General features: G+C 42.8%; 1 protein-coding gene across 2 annotated transcripts in view; it reads right to left on the bottom strand.

The window, feature by feature from the left end:
• Prkar2b (protein kinase cAMP-dependent type II regulatory subunit beta) overlaps nucleotides 1-20,051 on the bottom strand; it is a 102,018-nt gene that overhangs the window by 64,440 nt on the left and 17,527 nt on the right. For both annotated transcript variants that reach the window (XM_055624575.1, XM_055624584.1), the window contains exon 2: nucleotides 14,734-14,769. In XM_055624575.1, coding sequence (XP_055480550.1) covers nucleotides 14,734-14,769 — 36 coding nt within the window. The remainder of the gene's footprint in view (nucleotides 1-14,733; nucleotides 14,770-20,051) is intronic.

Below are 20,051 nucleotides of genomic sequence, written 5' to 3'. Positions count from 1 at the left end.
AAGCCATTCCACTTCCAAAATACATAATGTATGAATGTATTTCTATGGCACAATTACGCAACACTGTATTTAGTGTCTAGGCCGTAAACATCATTGTTGGACAAGTTTTAGAACACTAATTTCATAGAATACTGTTTATTTATGTACATACTGATCACAACTATAAAAACATCACTATTGAGTCACAGGATTCCAACTGGGGAGAATAGTAATACTTCAATTTTATCATAGGAAATATGACCTCATCATTAAAACTAAATTTGAAAACATTTTAAATTTAAATTTTTTGATTTAAAATTAAAGTAAATAAGAAAAAAGATTCTGACTCACTGTCGCCGACAATATAGAAGCTGGGAATCATTTCAAACTAAAAAACTAAAATGGAGAGGGCAAGCCCTGCCTCTCGCATAGGCTCACCTCCTATGCCCCTGGCCTTGTCTTACCTCTTTCCTTCTTTCTCTTTAAACTTTTTATTGAGTCTTTGTAACTTTCGCACCATACACTCAATTCCACTCATCCCCTGTTCCTTTGCATCTGCCCTCTGCCCCTGCAACCTCCCCTCCAAAAGAAAAAACAGGAACGACGTCTGCAGTGTGGCACAAGTGTGTCCCACGTACACCCTTTTGTCCACGCATCTTTACTCGCAAACGTGCACTGCAATGAGTCATTGGTCTATTTCAGGCCTCTGGCTTCTGCTACACCATCAGTACTGGGTCCTCACTGGGACTCCTCTAGATGTCCTGTTGTTGCCCTGTGTCATGGAGGTCCTGTGGCTCTGGATCTGCAGGCACGGCCCCTTCATGCGCTCCAGCAGTTCATCGATGGGATAAATGTTGTGGTGAGGCAACTCAAAGCTCTGGATCTGAACCTGGGTGGCAGCTGAGTGGGTCAACCTACCAGCTCTCCAGCACTGGCCCAGCTAGCTTACCCAGTGCCACAGCTGGCCAGGGGCAGAGCCAGCTTTCCAGCTCTTATGACCTTGGGGCCAGCTCTCTCAGCTGCTTCGGGTGTTAAGTGGTGGGGGGAGGGGGAGGAGGTCCTCACACCATGCCTACTCAACCATGTCCACGACTAGGGCCAGCTCCCACTCTCCTGAGTACCTCAGCTGGCAAGGGTCTCACTTCATTCGAAGTCATCAGACTAACTCTACCATTTGCAGTTGTTAAACTACTGACAAGGCTTATCACTACAGCTTCTACATTATATAAACACATATATAAGTAGGTCTATTTATGTTTTATAGGCTTCACCATTACAAAGGAATATAGTATTTAATAATTACAATGCTGTGAATCAATCAAGCAAAAACATTCAGTTTTAAATTTCATCTTCGGGTGTTACCTAAACCATTAATTTACTGTTTGACTTGCAGAATTTGAAGAGTACATAAACTAAGCATGGCTGCACATGCCTTTAATCCCATTATTCAAGACAGAGAACCAAGTGGGTCTCTGTGAGTCTAAGGTTAGCCTGGTCTACATATCTAGTTCCAGGCCAGCTGACCCACCATGAGGCCCTGTCTTTAAAACAAACAAACAAACAAAAAAGTATGCACATAAATTATATTGAAGTTTCTAGATAATAAGGTTTTATTTTTTTTTTCTTTAGGGAGAAATCAAGAGAAATAATAAATCTGAATAAAATGCAAACAAAACATTTCTAGAAATGGAGCTAGGTCTATGTATAGTCAGTATTATAATTTCCACACCTCAATTCATCTTCAATAATTTGAATGGTAATGTGGTATTTTCAGATTTCAAATTATAAAGAAAAATTAGGAACAGTTAAATGTAGATCAAAATTAATGAGTCACTTATTAAAAGCTAAAAAATGTAAACTCATAATTCAGAGCACAGAAAATTTAGTGACAAATATGATGAAATTCAAAGAACATTTTTAAAATAGTAGAAACACCTAGAATCCTGGTAATAGTAACACTAATTTAGCTATCTCACCAATAAGAGCCTGTACAGAAGCAATGCTGGCATTAGAAATTATTCAACAGTTGCTTTTAATTTGTTAGAATTCAGCATAAGAATATTTAACGTCACTTTGAAGTTCAGAATGAAAACTGCAACAGAATAGCTTCACGTCAGAAGGGCAGAGCACATGCTCAGCTGGAACAAGGTCCTAGGTTAGGTACCTAGCACTGCATAAACCGGGCATGGAGGCACACACTTGTGTTAGCAGCATTGACTCTCAGGAGGCAAAACAAACAAAACGTCTTGATCTGATTGTCAAGGTCATTCCTAGCCACCTAATGATGCTGAGGCCTGGGCTACATGAGACCCTGTCTCAAAAAAACAAAACAAAACAAAAGCTAGAAGCGGTTTGACTTGTATCTTGTAGAATGTTCACAAATATCTGCACGATTTGATACTAAAAATATGCACCATTTTTATAATCCCACTGCCTCTACTCCTGTTAGATAAAACATTTAAAATTACTTTGACTTAGTATTTCGAAAATATTGAAAATAAAACATGAATATAAATAAGAACATGATCTTGAGGACTGAATCACTCTTTGTGCTTGGATTTCTATGCCTGTGAGATGAAGACGGTCTAAAATCCCCCTGCAGAGACCTGCCGTGACTCTCCCTGGCCACCACCGGGAGAGGCCTGCTGGAGGCACACTCCAGCCTGAATCCCTGCTCCAGCAGCCGCCACAGGTTTTCTCACACTACCCACTCAGGTGCAAACCCAGCCGAACTGATTTTCCACCAAACAGTCCTCATCCTCTCTGGAGAATTTTATTCTTTGACAAAATGACAGATTTAAAAAAAAAAAAGACTGAGAACTGAAAATTGACAGGGAAACATTTGTGATTAATGAGCCATCTCAGAGTGAGCTCTGCCTCCGTTCTGAAAGCACGTTGATCCCTTCAGCTACAACCAAACATCATGAACAACCCCATCTGAAGCAGCCACTTAACTAAAGAAAATGGTTTTAATTTCATTTAACTTCTAACTACAAAATATAATTATCAATGTTTTAGTATAATAATATGCAATTCTGAATTTTAGATTTTTTTTGTTATTCTAATCCCCTGGACAGCTTTCAAATTAAAAAACAAAAAGTACTTAAAATACACTAAATAGATCCCCTAGTATAAATGTGCTAGTTAGAAAACAAAAACGATAGTTGATGTTTTCACAAAATTTAAAATAAATTACAAATACCCAATAGAAATGCAATAGAAAGCAACAGTTTATTTTAGAAAGTCACAGAGCAGACACGTGGACAAAAGCTTCCTCCTTTGCAGTAATTGCCACCCAAAACCTGCTTAGACCCTACAGAGCATCTGGGCAGGACTGTCAGAAAATGCCCTCCTGGCTTGAAGGTGCACTTGAGCTCTCTGCTTCCTCATCATTTGGGGTCATGAGAGGAATATGTTAAACTACCTATGTCTACTTTGCAAGGGAAGACATGACTTAGAATTCCACTTTAAAATACCCAAGAAGGTCTCTGCCACCTGTTTTGGTGATGGTGAGTCAAGACGACATTCACAAAGCCTTGACATGGGCCTCATGAAACACTGGCTAGGACGGCCAGTCTCTTAGGTGAAACGCCTCCTTTCATCACTAGGAAAGCAATTCACCATTTACTCCAGTGTTTGCATTTCTAGCAGTTTTGCCATGAAGTCTTCTGTAAAACAAGACTGACATTCTCTGGTTTGAATAACTCCTGACTGAAGAGGTTAACAGCCTCCCTCTGCCTCCTGAGTGCTGGACTACAGGTGTGAACCAGTGTATCAGCACAATCTGACTCTTAACTGATAAAGGGAAGGGGAGGGTCTGTTAAAAACAGCTAAAAACAAAAACATTTTAGCTGTAGCATTAATTTTTTTTTTAAATATCAAAAACCGTGGTCAAATTGTAAACTACAATGAAATAGCTTACTGAGCTCAGGCACTCAGAATCTAAGAACAGAATTGTTCACTCTCTAGTTATTGGCTCCAGAACAGCAGCTGGTTAAATCTGATGGGAGAGGTGGGGTAAGATGGCAGCATTTATATACAAGTTAAAGTAGCAGGCTGAGACATAAAATGCAACCTCGGGTTTCAAAATAGTAACTCAAACCTCCAACTGATAATGTAGCGGGGAGAAGTTGCTTTTCAGTTCTTAGCTAAAAAGCTAAAGAAATCCTCATATATGCTATTACAATGATCATCCAAAGTTGGGATAGTGCTGAGTGGCACCCAAAATTTATGAACTTATTTATGAACTTACTTTGACCAGTTACAAATTAAGAGCAGGAAGTTACAGAGGGAAAGAAACAGAATCAACATTAGAATATTATCTTCTATTAAATTCTGATACACTGAACTAATAAATATGTTTAGCCCTTAGTACACGACAGGGATCATGCTGAAGGCTTTCTAAGCATTCCTTCATGAATCATCACAGTAAGTTCTATAGGAGACAGCTTAGGTACTTTGTCCAAATCACGTAGCTAATAACTGATGGATCTAAGATCCTCATCACTGTCTTCCTTGGGCTTAGCCTGCGGCTAAACACACTGTGAGTTCTCGATGAATATTTAATCAGCAACCGTCCCACTTATGACCTCTTCACTTCCTCTTTTGCAGTATGAAATATCCAGAGATTAAAATTGGCTTTAAGTTTAGTTTAAACGAGCATTTACAGAGAATGAATTCTACTTGACACCTTATCAGTCCAACCATGCCCTCCACTCTGTTACCCTCCACTCTGTTACCCTTGGTCAGCCATGTGATGAAGGCCCCTCAGACAACCATCTTCCCCATTTGCCTGCAGCTACCTCAAGGATACAGAGTACTGTATCCATGCTTACTCACCAATGATGCTACTGCTCAATAGAAACACTGACCCGTGGGCTCTTCCTGTCCACTCCTACCCTCCTTTCTAACACTTCCTCCATAGAGGACCATTGGAACGCTAGGGCTAGAAATGTGAATAGGGTATGTTGTAGCTACGCCAGTCAAGAGAAGCCTGTGATATACCTCCAACAAGAATACAGAAGTAACAGCATGTGTACCAAAACCTGGAACACGGCTACCACCTGCCACCTGCTGCAGAGGGCTCCATTTATTCCTGCAGCAATGCGTGCCAACAACATGCCACTCTGGTAAAACAAAATCTTTGGTTTCTGAATGATGATTTTTTTTAAGTTAAATTTGTAATTTTCCTTTATGAAAGCTTTTGATGAGAAGTTTCACATCTCCTGTAGATCATACAAAGATCGTATCACCTAAGCCAAGGCAGTCTATAATAAGATAAAAACAAAAATAAAAGTATTTTTAAAAGGACACTGGCTCAACTATGTCCTTACTGCTTTACTCATAATAGACAGAATCTGGAAACAACCTAGATACCCTCAACCGAAGAATGGCTAAAGAAACTGTGGCATATTTACACAATTGAGTACTACTCAGCTATTAAAAACAAGGAAATCATGAAATTTGCAGGCAAATGATGGAACTAGAAAAGATCATCCTGAGTGAGCTGACCCAGACCCAGAAAGACACACATGGTACGTACTCATTTATAAGCAAATTTTAACCATATAGTACAGGATAAACATAACTACTTTCACAGACCCAAACAGGATAACTAACAAGGAGGACCCAAGGGAAGATGCTTAAATACACTCAAAAGGGGAAACGGAATAGACATTGGAAGTGGTTGAAAAGAGGGAACAAGGTGGGAGAGGGAGCGCAGCAGAAGCAAGGGTGGAGACCAGACCTGGGGAGAACTGGCAGAGGGCCTGCAGAGAGAAGAGAAACCGTGGGCAGGGGCATCTCTGTGACAAGCTGGAGACCAAAGACAGGGTAGGCTCCTGGAAGGATATGGGGGTGACTTAAGCTGAGCCTCCTGGTACCAGGGATCATGGAGACTGAAAAGGACACCCTCTAACTAGACAAAAGACTCCTAGTGGAGGGAGGGGATCACCAACCCACTCACAAAAACTTCTAACCAAACTTTATCCTGCCTACAAGATGTGCATGGATAAAGATAGAGCGAGACTGGAGGAATGTCCAACCAATGCCTGGCCCAACCTGAGACGTACTGCATGGAAGAGAGCCAACCTCTGACACTATTAGTGATATTCTGCTATGCTCACAGACAGGAGCCTAGAATAGCTGTTCTCTGACAGGCTCCACCCAGCAGCAGATCAAAACAGATGCTGAGACTCACAGCCAAACATCGGACAAAGCACAGGGTGTCTACTGGAAAAGTAGGGGGAAGGACAAAAGGACCTGGGAGTGACAGGAGCTCTACAAGAAGACCAACAGGGCCAACTAACCAGGGCCTAAAGGGGCTTGCGGAGACTGAAGCACCAAGGACCATGCATGGATTGGACCTAGCCCTTCCCCCTCAAGTGTAGCCAATGGACAGGAGCTCAGTGTTCATGTGGGTCTCCTAGTAAGAGAAGCGGGGGCTGCCTCTGACATGGACTCTGTTGCCTACTTTTCAATCACTTCCCCCTGGCTGGGCTGCCTTGCCAGGCCACAGGGGAAGAGGACACACTCAGTCTTGATGTGATTTGATGAGCTTGGTTGAGTTAGTAGGGGACATTCCTCTATTCCTCAGAAAAGGGGAGTGGGAGGGGGAAAGAGGGAGGAAGGGGGACTATTATTGGGATGTAAAGTGAATACATAAATAATTTTTTTAAAGTATTTAAAAACTACTATAGCTTTCTGGCATTTCTATAGAAATTTCTTATTTTACAAAAGTACTGGTCTGTAATCCATTAGAAAAATAAAAGAAAAAAAAGAAACAAAAAAATGGTTCTTTACTCAGAGTCTGTGCCGCAGAAACCTAAACCCTGATAAGAAGAATAGTTGTGCTGAGTCCAAATGTCCATTGTATCTACTCATGCTTTGGAAATCCACCTGTGTCCTCTGACCAGCTCCAGGACTGTGCTATAGTAAGGAGGGTGCACTGAGGTTCCTTGGGCTGCATACATGCCAGGCAGTCCTCCAAGGCCCTCAGCATCTTCTGGCACGACCACTATGTGAAGGGCCTGAAGACATGGGAAGAACACTCACTGTCCCTTACCCCTTGCCAGCACTGTCGGTCTTGTATTACTGTCATCTTCCTCTCTTCCTGCTTGGGAAGCTCACACAGAACTGAGAGAAATGCAGCTAAGTTCCCCCAATATCCTTGAGGAAGTTTGTCAATATTCCTGCAATTATCAAAAATGAACCAGAAACCCAACACTTTCCAAGATGCCACTGGCATCCAAGTCCTGTATTGCAGAAAGACATGCAGACAGCATGCTTGAGAACTGTCAGTCAGTTAGACAGTCAGTCAGTCAGAGCTGCGGTACACAGATAAGCCAGAGATAAGACAGACAACGCTTGCTCTGTTCATGTGGTCGGTTTTGGAAGATAGCATGTTTAATATTGCTCTGGGTTCAGTACAGCAACCAGAGGAGGAGATGGTTCTAGGAGGTTCTCCGAGATCTCCCTCACCTAAACAAAAGCCAGAACTGTGTCCTGGCAGCTCATCAAACCTCTCTGGGTCCCTTCAGCCTTCATCTCACCTTCCTTGCCCAGTGTGAGAGTTCTGGTTTTATCCTGCTGCCTTGCTAGAACTGTCTGCTTCTTGATTTCAGCCCTACCTTTGGTGTCATCTTTCCATCTGCCTCCTCACGGAGCTGCTGTAACCCACCTGGCTATCCAGCCCAGGCCCCTGCCTTGTCACAAGACAAACACAGCCAGCAGGTTGGTGCTACAGAACCAAATTGAAACTGGAGAGAATACTGGGTCACATGTTATCATGAATTCTACTGCAAAATTATTACAAACGTCCTGTAAGGGGAACAGTATTATTTTATCCCCAGAGAAACGGAGTCTTAGACTGGCTACTAAGGACACTGAAGATGGACTTCATACAATAACACTGAATAAAAACAGCTATTAGTGATAGAGTACAAATATCCTTATTTTATTGGTCAAATACATATGTTTACAAGTTTTAAGGCCAGCTCAAATGGCACCGTAGCATATGTCCTAGGACATATGCTCATATGTCCTAGGACATATGTTATGGCACCATGTCCTAAGAGCATAACCTGTTTCTTACTTTCACTTTGTGGATACCATGTTTTCCACCTTTGATATAATATGAGTCATAGCTAGTTTCCCTACCGGAATGTGAATTTCATACGGACTGCATCTTATTCCCACATCCTTAGTGGTATACCCAGGACACAGGAGATTCTTGGTAAATGTTTGCAAAATAAATTAGTAAGCTACTTAGCAAAGTAGTATTTTCTCAGCATGCACTGTCAAGTACCAGTGATCATCAGGTTCAAAGTGCTTTAAGCACTAGACTTCAGTTCTACCTGGTATCACTGCAGCAGATCAGGCTCACACTATCAGAGCACTCTTTGGGGGAAATGACCAGGGGTTAAGAGCTCTCAGCATTGAGAAACAAAGAAACACCGGCTACAAAATAGTATACACCAAGGCAAAACATATGTTCCCAATTCAAGATGAGAAGTGAATTTCTGCTGATCCCCTACTCTTTTGAGGATTAAATTTTTAATTTTTTTCCTCATTTTTTCTTATTTTATAGGGACTTTTAATGTCATTTTAATAATGTCACCAAGTATGTGAGACTTAAAAACCTTAATTTCAACTCTGAATTTTTCTTAATACTAATTTTAGAAAAAAAGAAGAATAAAATTTTATCTCTGTTAAAATTATACAGAGCTATACAGCTCTATACAGAGCTGGGCATAGTGGCCCACGACTTTAATCCCAGCACTCAGGGAGGCAGAAGCCAGCATATCTCTGTGAGTTCAAGGCAGCCTGGTCTACAAAGGGAGCCCAGGACAGCCAAGGCTCATTACACAGAGAAGCCATGTCTCGAAAAAATACACAACAAACAAACAAAAAACAAAACAAAAAACTGTAACAAACTATTCAACACTTGTGGGAAAGCATTAAAGACTGAATTATCTTCATGACTAAAGAAAGTCTACAAGTTCATTATCTGAACCTGTGTGTGCACTTCTGTTATAAGAACCAAGTGCTTCTTAGAGCAAGACCGGTCAGGGGCAGACCTCAACAGCAATGCCAAACATCAATGCAAAGACCCCATGGGCATCACTGGGACCCAGGCCTGTGTCAGTCAGCTACAGTGTCTGTGCCACCTATGTACTCTCAGCATCTAATCACTGGTCACTATCAGGAACAACCTTCAAAACTCCAAAAAATTCCATAAAGTCAATTTAAGAAAAAGAAGAAAACCAAAGTAGAATAATTAAACACAATACCAAGCCAGAGAGTCTTTAGCGGAGGCGGGGAGGAGCCCTTAGTAGGACAACAGAAAAAGTTTGACTCTATCATCAGTAGAATATAGTATATCAAATTTATATTCCATTAATTACAGGACTAATACATTACACAGAAGAGTACGCTAAAGGAGCCTGAGGTCACCACCTCCTGTAGCCAGGCGGGATTTCCAGTGGAGGGAGGGGACGCCAACCCACCCATAAAACCTTCAACCCAAAACTTGTCTCACCTACAAGAAGTGCAGGAGTAGACACAGAGTCGAGATTGAGGGAACAGCAAACCGATGATTGGCCCAACTTGAGACCCACCCATGCGAGTGGGCCAACCCCCAACACTATTATTAATGACACTCTGCTATACCCGCAGCCAGGAGCCTAGCATAACTGTCTTCTGAGAGGCTTCACCCAGAAGCTGATAGAAACAGATGCAGAGACCCAGAGCTAAACAACAGTCCAAGCTCAGGGAGTTCTGTGTAAGAATGGGAGGAAGATAGAGGGCGCTGGAGGAGTCAAGGTCAGTAAAAGAAGACCTACAGAGTTACCTGACCTGGGCCCATGGGGGCTCACAGAGACTGAACCTACAACCAAACAGCATGCACGGGCTCGACCTAGGCCCCCTACACATATGTAGCCAATGTACAGCTTGGTCATTATGTGGGTCCCATAACAATGGGAGCAGAGGCTGTCTCTGACCCTATTGCCTGCCTTTGGATCCCTTTCCCCTGGCTGGGCTGCCCTGTCAGGCCTCAGTGGGAGAGGATGAACTTAGTGATGCTCTAACCTGAGGTGCCAGGGTGCGTTGGGTACCCCTTGAAGACACACACTTAAGAATTCAGAATTCCTGAAAAGGTCAATAAGAAATAAAAAAGGGTGATTGGGTATGGTAGCACTAAAAAGCCTGAGGGAGGGGGGAAGTATTATGAATCCAAAGCTGGCCTGGGCCCCTTCATGTAAAAAAATAAAAATATGTGTGCATATGTGTGTGGGTGCATAAAGAAAGGAGGGTGTGCAAATGTGTCAAAATAATGAATTAACTATCAAGGAATCCGGGTAAATGTGCTCATTCAGCTATTCTTTGAAAGTTTCTATTAATATAGTATTTCTAAATAAAACCTTGTGATCAGAAAACAACAACAAAAAACAAGACAAGCAAGCAAGCAAACAAGCAAAAAGGCATGTCCTCACAATGCAAGGCCAATTTGTGTCAGCACTGGCTGGACCCCACTGTCCCCCTTTAGAAACAAAACCACACAGAAAAACACTGGTGTCTCTGGGAAACCTGTGGCGTACAAACAATAAGAAAGAGATGCTCTGATTAAAGACTGGTCTCAGTGCGAGGACTCCAAGGCTAACCCTTCTTTCTCATGGGCTAAGGATCGGTGCTGAGGGCTTTATTGATTTGATTTAAAGCACTCTGCAGAAGAGAGCTCAACACTAATATTTTGGAAAGAGTAGACATTTTGTTGGGCATTTTATTGAAACCACTTATCTCTTAGGACAAACTTGAATATTACTGTTAGCCTCCCAATGAGAGAGGGGTAGGGAAAAAGGAGAGAGAGGGAGGGAGGGAGGAGGAAGAGAGCAGAGGAGAGAAGAAGAAAGAAAAAAACATTTCTCTGTATTTCTTTGTTTATTTTTGAAATATTATTTATTCACTTTACATCCTGATTGCAGGCCCCCTCTTCTCCTTCCAGTCCTCCCTCTATACCCCTCCCCCATTCTCACCTCTCCTCCTCAGAGAAAGGGGAGGTCCCCCATGGGTACCAACCCACCCTGGCACATTAAGTCTCTGTAGAACTAGGAGCATCTTCTTCCACTGAGGCCAGACAAGGCAGCCTGGGTAGGGGAACAGGATCCAGAGGGAGGCATCAGAGCCAGAGAAGGCCCCTGCTCCAGTTGTTGGAGGATCCACATGAAGAGCAAGCTACACATCTGCCTCATATGAGCAGACGAACTAGAACAGTCTATGTATGCTCTTTGGTTGCTGGTTCATTCTCTGTGAGCCCCCATGGGCCCACATTAGTTCACTCTACTGGTTTTCTTGTGGAGTCCTTGACCCCATTGGCTCCCATAATCATTCCCCCAACTCTTGCATAGGACTCCCTGAGCTGTCTAAAGTTTGACTGTGGATCTCTGCATCTGTTGCTATCAGCTGCTGGGTGAAGCCTCTCAGAGCAGGTATGCTAGGCTCCTGTCTATAATGAAGTGCTTACTATGGGCTGGAGAGACGGCTCAACAGTTAGAAGCACCGACTGCTCTTTCAGAGGACCTGGGTTCAATTCCCAGCACCCACAACAGCAGCGCATAAGTGTTTGTAATTCCAAGATCTGACACCCTCTCTTAGACATACAGGAAGGCAAAATAACAATGCACATAAAAATAAATTATAAAAAAGAAGTGTTTACTAAGACAGAAAAAAAAAAAAAGAAGACCAAAAGCAGGCCTCTTTTTTTAATAACAGGTTTTACGGTACTGTCTATAAAATGGGTTCAGTGAGGCACTGCCAGGAAGAGAGCAGAGGTTTGTGCAGCTGTGTTTCAGAAGCCATCTGACAACTACCTGCATGCTCTAGAACTTACCCAACTGGCCCTGTGTGGCCAGGCTCTGGGCTTCTAACCCTGTCCCCACTCATGCCCATGAGTTGGACTGCCACAGCCTTCACCCTGCATTAAAGGGTGGAAACTAAGGAATTCCATTTTGCAGCATTGACTAGAACCGGTGCTTTTCCTTACAGAAACAATAGTTGACGGGTCTGTGGGCAAACACTAAAAATACACGAAAATGACACGAGAAGAAAGCAGAAACTGAGCTGCTGAAAATACAGTAACAGAGGGTGGAGGGGTGGCTCAGCACGAAAGAGCACTGGCTCCTCTTCCAGGGGACCATAGTTCCATTCCCAGCACCCACTTGGGGCTCACAACCTTCTCTAACTACAGATCCAGGGCTCTGAAGGCCTCTGAGGGCACATCACACACAGCATACATTCACCCACACACATACATCAATATAAATTAAAAGTGAACATAAGAAAATGAGCATGAACATACAATGTTCCTGCTGAGAATCTTATCATAAGCATAGCTCCCATCTTCATGAACCACAGCAACGAAATAGAAAAGAAGGAATGTTATATTTAAAGCACTCAGATCTGCACATTATTTTTAATAGATGCAACATAAATACTGAAAGCTCCAAACTCAAAGATTTAAGGAGCTTAGAATATGAGAAACATTATATCTTGCCAAGTTTTCATCTAACCAGCAGTGATGAAGCACCCATTTTCACACACGTTGTTGTAACATAGTGGTTCTATCCTATTCTGTAACTAATGTGGTAGGTTTTTTTTTTTTAATTATTACTTTAAAAGAAATGAACTCAAAGGCTTCTGGATGACTTTATCTAACTGACTTTCTTCCCTATAGATTCTGCTTCTTAAAGTTTTACAGTTTAATGCTAAAAGAAAAATATTACTGAAATTAAACACCACCAAAAAAGACTCCTTAAGCAATCTCAGTAATTACACACAATTTTCTATATTTTTAACAGGCAATCTATTTTTTGTTTTCAAGAAATGTTTCTTTATAAGGAGTTGGAGGATAGCTCCCCCACTAAACTGCTGTTGAACTAACAGAGCTGCAGAACGGCCCACTCAGAAAATCTCAGATTGCCCTTACAGATTTTAGCCAGGAATCATGTAGACAAACTTTCACAAGAATTATAAGAAAGCAAATAAAGATAGACATGTAGATAATTAAATATATCCTTATGTACCCATATATAACACTTTTCCTAAGACACATAATTCCCTTTCTCTTGACGAAAAGTTTAAAAAGTTATAGAAAATGCACAGTAACAGACTGGCTGGGAGTCTCCGTAGAATACCTCTTGTACTTGCAAGCAGCAATAAGAGTCATTCTCATAACGGTTTTCAGCATACAGCATGACAATTTGCCTCCTTTCAGGCTTATCGTTGTTTTATAGTGAAATTTTTCCTGTTGATTTCACTGGCATTTCCAGTTGTCTGTGATACTGGAAATGAATTCATTTTGATTGTCTCTCTTTGCTAGCATCCCTTCAGCTCTACACGTCCAGCCAGGCCCTAACGAGAGACAATGGGTACACATTTAGGGGAGGAGAGGTAAAATGATGGTGTTTGAAAACTAATCTATATAACGGGCCATCAATTATTGAAGAATGCGTCTCATAACAAATACTAACGGAACCCACTCGTAAGTAAACGTCTCACTTCATAAAGCACAGGGCGGGAAGGGAGATGGTTCTAAGACCCATCGCTGCTCCCACTGGATGAACTTCACGCCATCAAGGCAAGACACACGGCACCAATTTTAATTGCTCCTTCCTGGTAGCTGCCACTTCTGAAAGCCACGCTTCAAGTTAAGCTCTGCTCTGGATAAAGTTCGGCACCTTGCAGACATGAACACAAGCCTATTCCGCAGAAGGCACGGAAGCCTGCATTTCATTGTTTAGAATGAATAAGCTGAGATCACGCGCAGCTGAGAGCGGCAGCTGCCATGGTGGTGCACCTCCCTCCTTTCTATCACTCCAGACCTGGTCATCGTGTACAAGAGTAAATTAGTCTGCTGGCTGCTGGCAAATTAAAGATAAAAACTAGGCTTAAAGCTTTTTGAGCATTACAACACAGTTGAAACTAGGCAATTTTATGAAATAAATAACTGGTTTCTATATCTGACTCCAAAGATCTTCATCTTTGAAATATTTACCTTCTACTTCTGAGTAAAATAATTCTAGCTATACATAGGAGGAAGAGGAACTCTCTTAAGGCAAATGCGGTACATACACTTTACTGGTCCTGTCTTCAGAGAAGCTGCTCCACAGGGAAATCACCGACCCATTTCTACACCCCCAGCCCTTAATTCAAATGAGTATGGATAGAAACACCTTTAACTGTAACCCCTTGTGCCCCACGTGTTACGGGGCCCATATGAACCCCACTTACACACTTTGTACAGGGCTCTCCCCTGGCCATGCATCAGGGCACCAGGGAATATTTAAGACAGCAACTTAAAATGTCAAGTGGCTTGCTCCCACTCTAAAAGGCTCCCCACGTAATAGTTAAAAACGCACCCTCCTCATTGTTGCTAGGTATCTTTTGCCCATCTGTCAAATCACTGCTTCTAAACTGTCGCCGGTAAATGAAAAAGCCATCCAAGCAGCAAGAAGAAACGGGAAGAGTAAGACAAAGTCTACATCAGTCTGGGACTTAACCATAGCCACGCGTGGCTTAATTAATTTTCAGTTAATTCCTAATATACGATTACATCACATGTAGGTTCATATTAGAAAAAGATGAACAAATAAGTTCTTACTCCATATTAATTATTCTTTGTACATTCTCGTCCAAAACAATTATCATCTTTAAAATGTCCCTACTAGTGAGCGAAGTCCATAGGACGGTCAGACTTACCGGAGGCACGCCTTGTGAATCTGTTTATAACTGGAGCTAAAAGAAAAGAACAGAATAATATGATTAGATTTTTTAAATCTTATTTTTTCCAAAACCAAAAAAGATTCAAATCAGTTATATAATTCCATCATTTCAATATAAATTGAAATGTATAAAAAATACAAGAAGAAATACAAGTTATATAAAATTAAATGCTCAGGAAAAAAGCATTTTAATACCAATAAAGGAGATTAAAGTCCCTAAAGAAATATAACATAAAATCAGTGTTTCACCTGGCGAATAATTTCCCCTAGACACTTTAAATACCCCCCATCTCCCGTTAAAGTATGCTGGTTCTGCCTGAATGGAACAGGGTATAAACGCGGCTAGAAAACCGTGCAGCAACTACATCACGGAGCTTCGCTCTGTGTCCTTTCCCAATCAACTTTTGGGGTGTCTTGAAGAAGTGGTACTAGACAAGGGAAAAGCAACATACCCGTAGATCTTTTAAGCAGCAGGCATTTCTAAAAGAAACAAACTGAAAATGTTCATGGAAGATAAACTCAGGCTTAGGGGCAGAGCAGCCTATCCCTGCCAGTCTCAGACTGTGCAAGGTGCCTACCACACACGAATGTGCACGTGTTACAGACTGGTGTGTGTGTTGTGCGCCTCTATCTGCCCTCACCATCATTCCACTCAGTTCTGGGTTTCTTCTTGCATTTTTCAGACATAATTATCTCAAGAAATGGAAAAGGTTTGGTGTTCTTTGTAAACTTTCCTTTCTCAAGAGAAGTGGGTAAATGAGTGATTCGCTTTATGTAAGAAAGGCCAGCACGTATATTCAAAGAAGCATGGATCTACTACTGTATGTGTCAACACTTTAAGACTTTAAAAGCAGTAATTATGAATGCTGTTTATGCTATGGTGACAGGGAAGACATGACCTCAGCACTGTGGTTTCATGAAGGAACTGTTGGCGCAGGAGCAAGCATTAGGAGAAAGGGTATGTGGGGCAGATATGCCAAGCTTTAAGCATCACTCACTACCTTTGTGTTTTTAATAAGAAAATGTTACAGTAAACATTTAAAAAGTGATGAGCTTGTGATAGGTCACACACACAGCCCGCAGCAAAGTGAACAAAACCCAAAAGGAAAGGAAAAAGGAAAGGGAAGGAAAGGCTGAGGTCTCAAACTGCACAGTGAGAGGTCAACACATTCCATACCAATCTTCAGTAGCATAAAGTGTTAAGTTTATGAGATAACTAAAAAATCCACCTACTAAAATAGAGAATCTGAGAGTGGTGGTGCATGTCTTTAATCCCAGCACTGAAGAGGTAAAGGCAGGCAGGTCTCTGAGCTCAAAGCCAATCTTGTCTATATGGGGAGTTTCAGGTCAGCCAGGGTTGCAGAGACCTTGTCTCAATCAATCAAGTATATGCTAGCAAAATTATATCCTCCAAATTGTCCAAGATACAAAACTCTTACTTATATTTTATACACCACAGTAATTCAGCAGATACAAATTACTTACAAAAGCAACTTTACCAAGGTAAATTGTATGCATGCGCGCGCACACACACACACACACACACACACACACACACACACACACACACGTCCATGGTTTTCATGAATATCTTAACTCCCTTCTTGTATCCTCATGAAAGGAAACTTAACAGAGCCTCCCTTCGAGGCTTACAAGGACAATGACTTAAGACAGCCCAGGTGAATCCAACCACAGGAATGCAGAAGAGGGAGCACGGGCAGGTGGAGGGCCAAGGGCCTGTCACAGCCTTGGAACAGAAGACAGACCCCTTGCTCAGTGCTCCACCCTACCAACCTCTCCAGAAGACAAAGCTGCTGTGGTTTGCGCTGTGGTATGTTCTCCACAGACCTTATATTTCTGCATTTTTCTTGAAGATTTCCCACCATGGTCCTATCATCTAGAACACCTCCTGGGGTGGGGTGGGGGTGTCAAAGCCAAGGGTCTAGAACATACTATCTGAGTGCCCCAGCAGAGTCTGTTCTCTGAATTTGGGGGAACTATCCCATTTGATTCAGAGCACAGCCCTGACAGTTGACCTCCAGAACATTCCTGTGCGAGAAGGGAAAGCCCTGCATGCCAGAGCTTGTTTTTTGTGTGACTTCCATTAGTATTCTGTCTTTCTCTCTCTGTATGCGTGTGTTTGTGTGTAGACACTGTGTGGGTTCATGCATGCTTGTCACACTGTACGTCAGAGAGCAACCTGCCATGTCCACACTCGCCTTTCACCTTGTTTGAGAGAGCCTTGTGGAATTACCTGGTTTTTGGTCTCTCCTCTACATAGGCCTTGCTGGCTGGCCTACAGCCTCTAAGAATTCTTGTGTGCTTCCCATTTGCACATAGGAGCTCTGACGTCTAAGACCCACGTTCATTTATGCGGCTCTATGTGGTTTGCATGGTAACACATTTCACAAATAAACCATCTTGCTAGCCCCTATATGATTTTTAAATAACCTGCTGGACATTCGAGTTTGCAAGAGTCTATCTGTAACTATCTGGGCCTCACAGGGCTGTAGACATATGCATGGCTACTTCCTGAAGTTTTCATATGCATCAACCTTTCCCCAGTACTGCGCTGTCAACATCGCTCAGTGGGTAAAGGAATGTGTCACAGAGGCCTAGAGATCTGAGCTCCATTCCCAGAACCACACACGTTAGAGGAGAGGGTCAATGTCAGAGCTGTCCTGATTTCCACATGTACACCGTGACATATGCACACTCCTTACACACACAGACACACTCATGCACACATATGCAGACTTATAATAAATAGTTCTTTCCCCAATAGTATGAACCAAAGATTAAATTTTCTTTCTTTGTTGTGTTTTGTTTTGTCTGGGATTTTGCTCTTACATGCTTTTAGAAAACCATCCCATTGCTGCCATGCCATTTGCGGTATGTGGGTGACCAGAACAGTCCATCTGGCCCAGCTCCACCCACAACATTTGTGTTAAGAGTCTCACACAGGTGGAAGAACCTAACCACATACGTCTTCTTCCTCAGATGCTAAAGCATGTACCTACTTAAAAAGCACAGATGACTTTCTCTTGTATGTCCGTGACAGTCTTCCTACACACTGCATCTACTTCCAGATTGTGAGCGTGTAAGCCCCACGGTGGCGATTCTCGCCACTAGACAATCAGCGGGGCCTGGAAACAGACAGTTAATAAGATGAGTGACGTAAAGGGCAGGTGGTTTGCCACAGTCAGGACACACACCATGTTCAACAATCAGCAAAATTCCAATTGCTCATGCCCCTATCCCCCACACCCTCTCTAAGACACAAAAGAAACACAAATATTCCCGCCCTATACTTGTAGGAAGCTGAGACGCCATACTTCTTCTAGGGTCTTCTTCTAGCTAGTAACACAGGGAAGAAGACTGGAAGCAAATGTGCATCTAGCTGAGCAAAGAGCCACATGTTCTCTCTTGGGAGCCACGTTGGAAGGGAGCAGGAGGCAAGAAAAAGTTGCACACAGCACTGCAGTGAGGGGAGGGGCAGAAACCCATAAAGTCGCCCTGGGCTGGACTGCTGGCCCACTGGATCACCACCATGAAACCTGATGAATCGTTGTCCTTCAACCTACAACTATGAACGGTCAGAGCTGCTCTTCTTTTGGGAGATTTTATGAGGTAAATATCGCATCCTTTGAAAACACTTGTTCAACTACAAACTCATCCACCACAGGGGACTAATTCTTGCCGCAAACTAACACCAACACTTTTAAAGTATACAAAGTGAATGGTAGCAATACAGATTTTCAAAAGAACCACAGGGCTAAGGAGATGGCTCAGTGTGTAAGAACACCTGCTGCACTACAGGCCTGAGGACCTTGGTTCAAATTCCCAACACCTAGCACTTCGGGGCACAGAGACAAGACATTTCCTAGCCACTGCTATAGACAAGCCTAGCTCTGGGCTTAGTGAGAGACCCTGCCTCAAAGAACAAGGCAGAGAGAACTGAGGACACCCATCTGCAGTATGAAATATTTTATGTGCCGGGCCCTTTAAATGACCTATGCCCTTCAATGTCAGTTGGCTCTTGGACTTCTGGGAACAGGAGAGGATATAAAAAGTCAGCTGAGGCTGGGAGCTCGGAGGGAGGAGGAGGAGGAGGAGGAGGAGAAGGAAGAGGAGGAGGAGGAAGAGGAGGAGGAGGAGGAGGAGGAAACAGCAGGAGTAGGTTCCAGGAGACAGAAGAGTAGGGTCAGAGAATGTTGATGCAGGAAGAAGATTGAGTAGGGCTAGAGAAAAGAAAAAAAAAAGGCTGAGCACAGTGAAGATAAGCGACAGTTCAAAGTGAACTGAGCTAGCAGAGAGAATAGGAGAAGACAGCTGGTGACAGTTGAGCCAGGAGAAGCTGAGCTGAGGCAATGAAGATATTGTTAGGAGAGAGTTAGGAGAAGAACCCACAAACAGAGTAGCTAAAGATAAATATAAAGATTAAACAGCTACACCCAACCTCAACACACAGACACACATGCACACACTATAGGGTGTACACTATAGGGTGTACTCACACACCCTATAGATACAAAATTAACAAAATGAGTATGTCTAAATGTGACTAATTGAGTTCTCTCAGTCTCGGTTTCCATTTTTAGATTTTCTCGTTCAATGAATATTCTGTGAATGCATGTATACATGTGTGTCTTACACATACACATATTCATAGAATACAGAGAGGGAGGGAGGGGAGAAGAAGGAGGAGAGAAAGGAGACAAATTACTTAGACACCAGAGGACACAGAAAGAAAAACACAGGAAGCACACTGTCTACCTGGGAAGCAAGTATGATTTAAGACTATATGAAACTCTTTCCATTTTGGAAAGGACATAACCTAAGCCCTCAGAGGCTCCCCAAGGAAAACATAAACTATCTGTGCATTTGCCTTCCCCCAGATGCCAATCCAGAGGAGACCGTGACGCCTGTGCTCCGCTCCGCGCATCGCCGCCATGCTTGTGTGACAGTAATCCTCTCACTGACATGCCTGTGTGACTCATTTTAGTTCTCGTGCTCCCAGGAGACCAGAAGTGTAACTGACCAAGCCCCTCTCCACTCTGGGATGTCCTTAGGAGAAAAAGCCCCACGCTGAGGTAAACTGAAGAAGTATCTCTGTTCCCAACAGGGAGAACAGCCTCCTACAGCTGCCTAAGCCCCTCCTCAGTCCACAGAAACGGCTCCTTTCACTCCTTGTACCCCTGGCTACCCTAGCTGACTTAATACCTGGAGACTGGATCAATAAGCCAAAAAGCAGAGAGCGAACCTATCTGCATCTGCCTAATCCCTGGCCACATG

Source organism: Psammomys obesus, unplaced genomic scaffold (assembly GCF_907164565.1).
Source record: "Psammomys obesus unplaced genomic scaffold, mPsaObe1.curated_primary_1811, whole genome shotgun sequence".
NCBI classification, from domain to species: Eukaryota; Metazoa; Chordata; class Mammalia; order Rodentia; family Muridae; genus Psammomys; species Psammomys obesus.
This window is presented reverse-complemented; position numbering and strand designations above follow the sequence as displayed.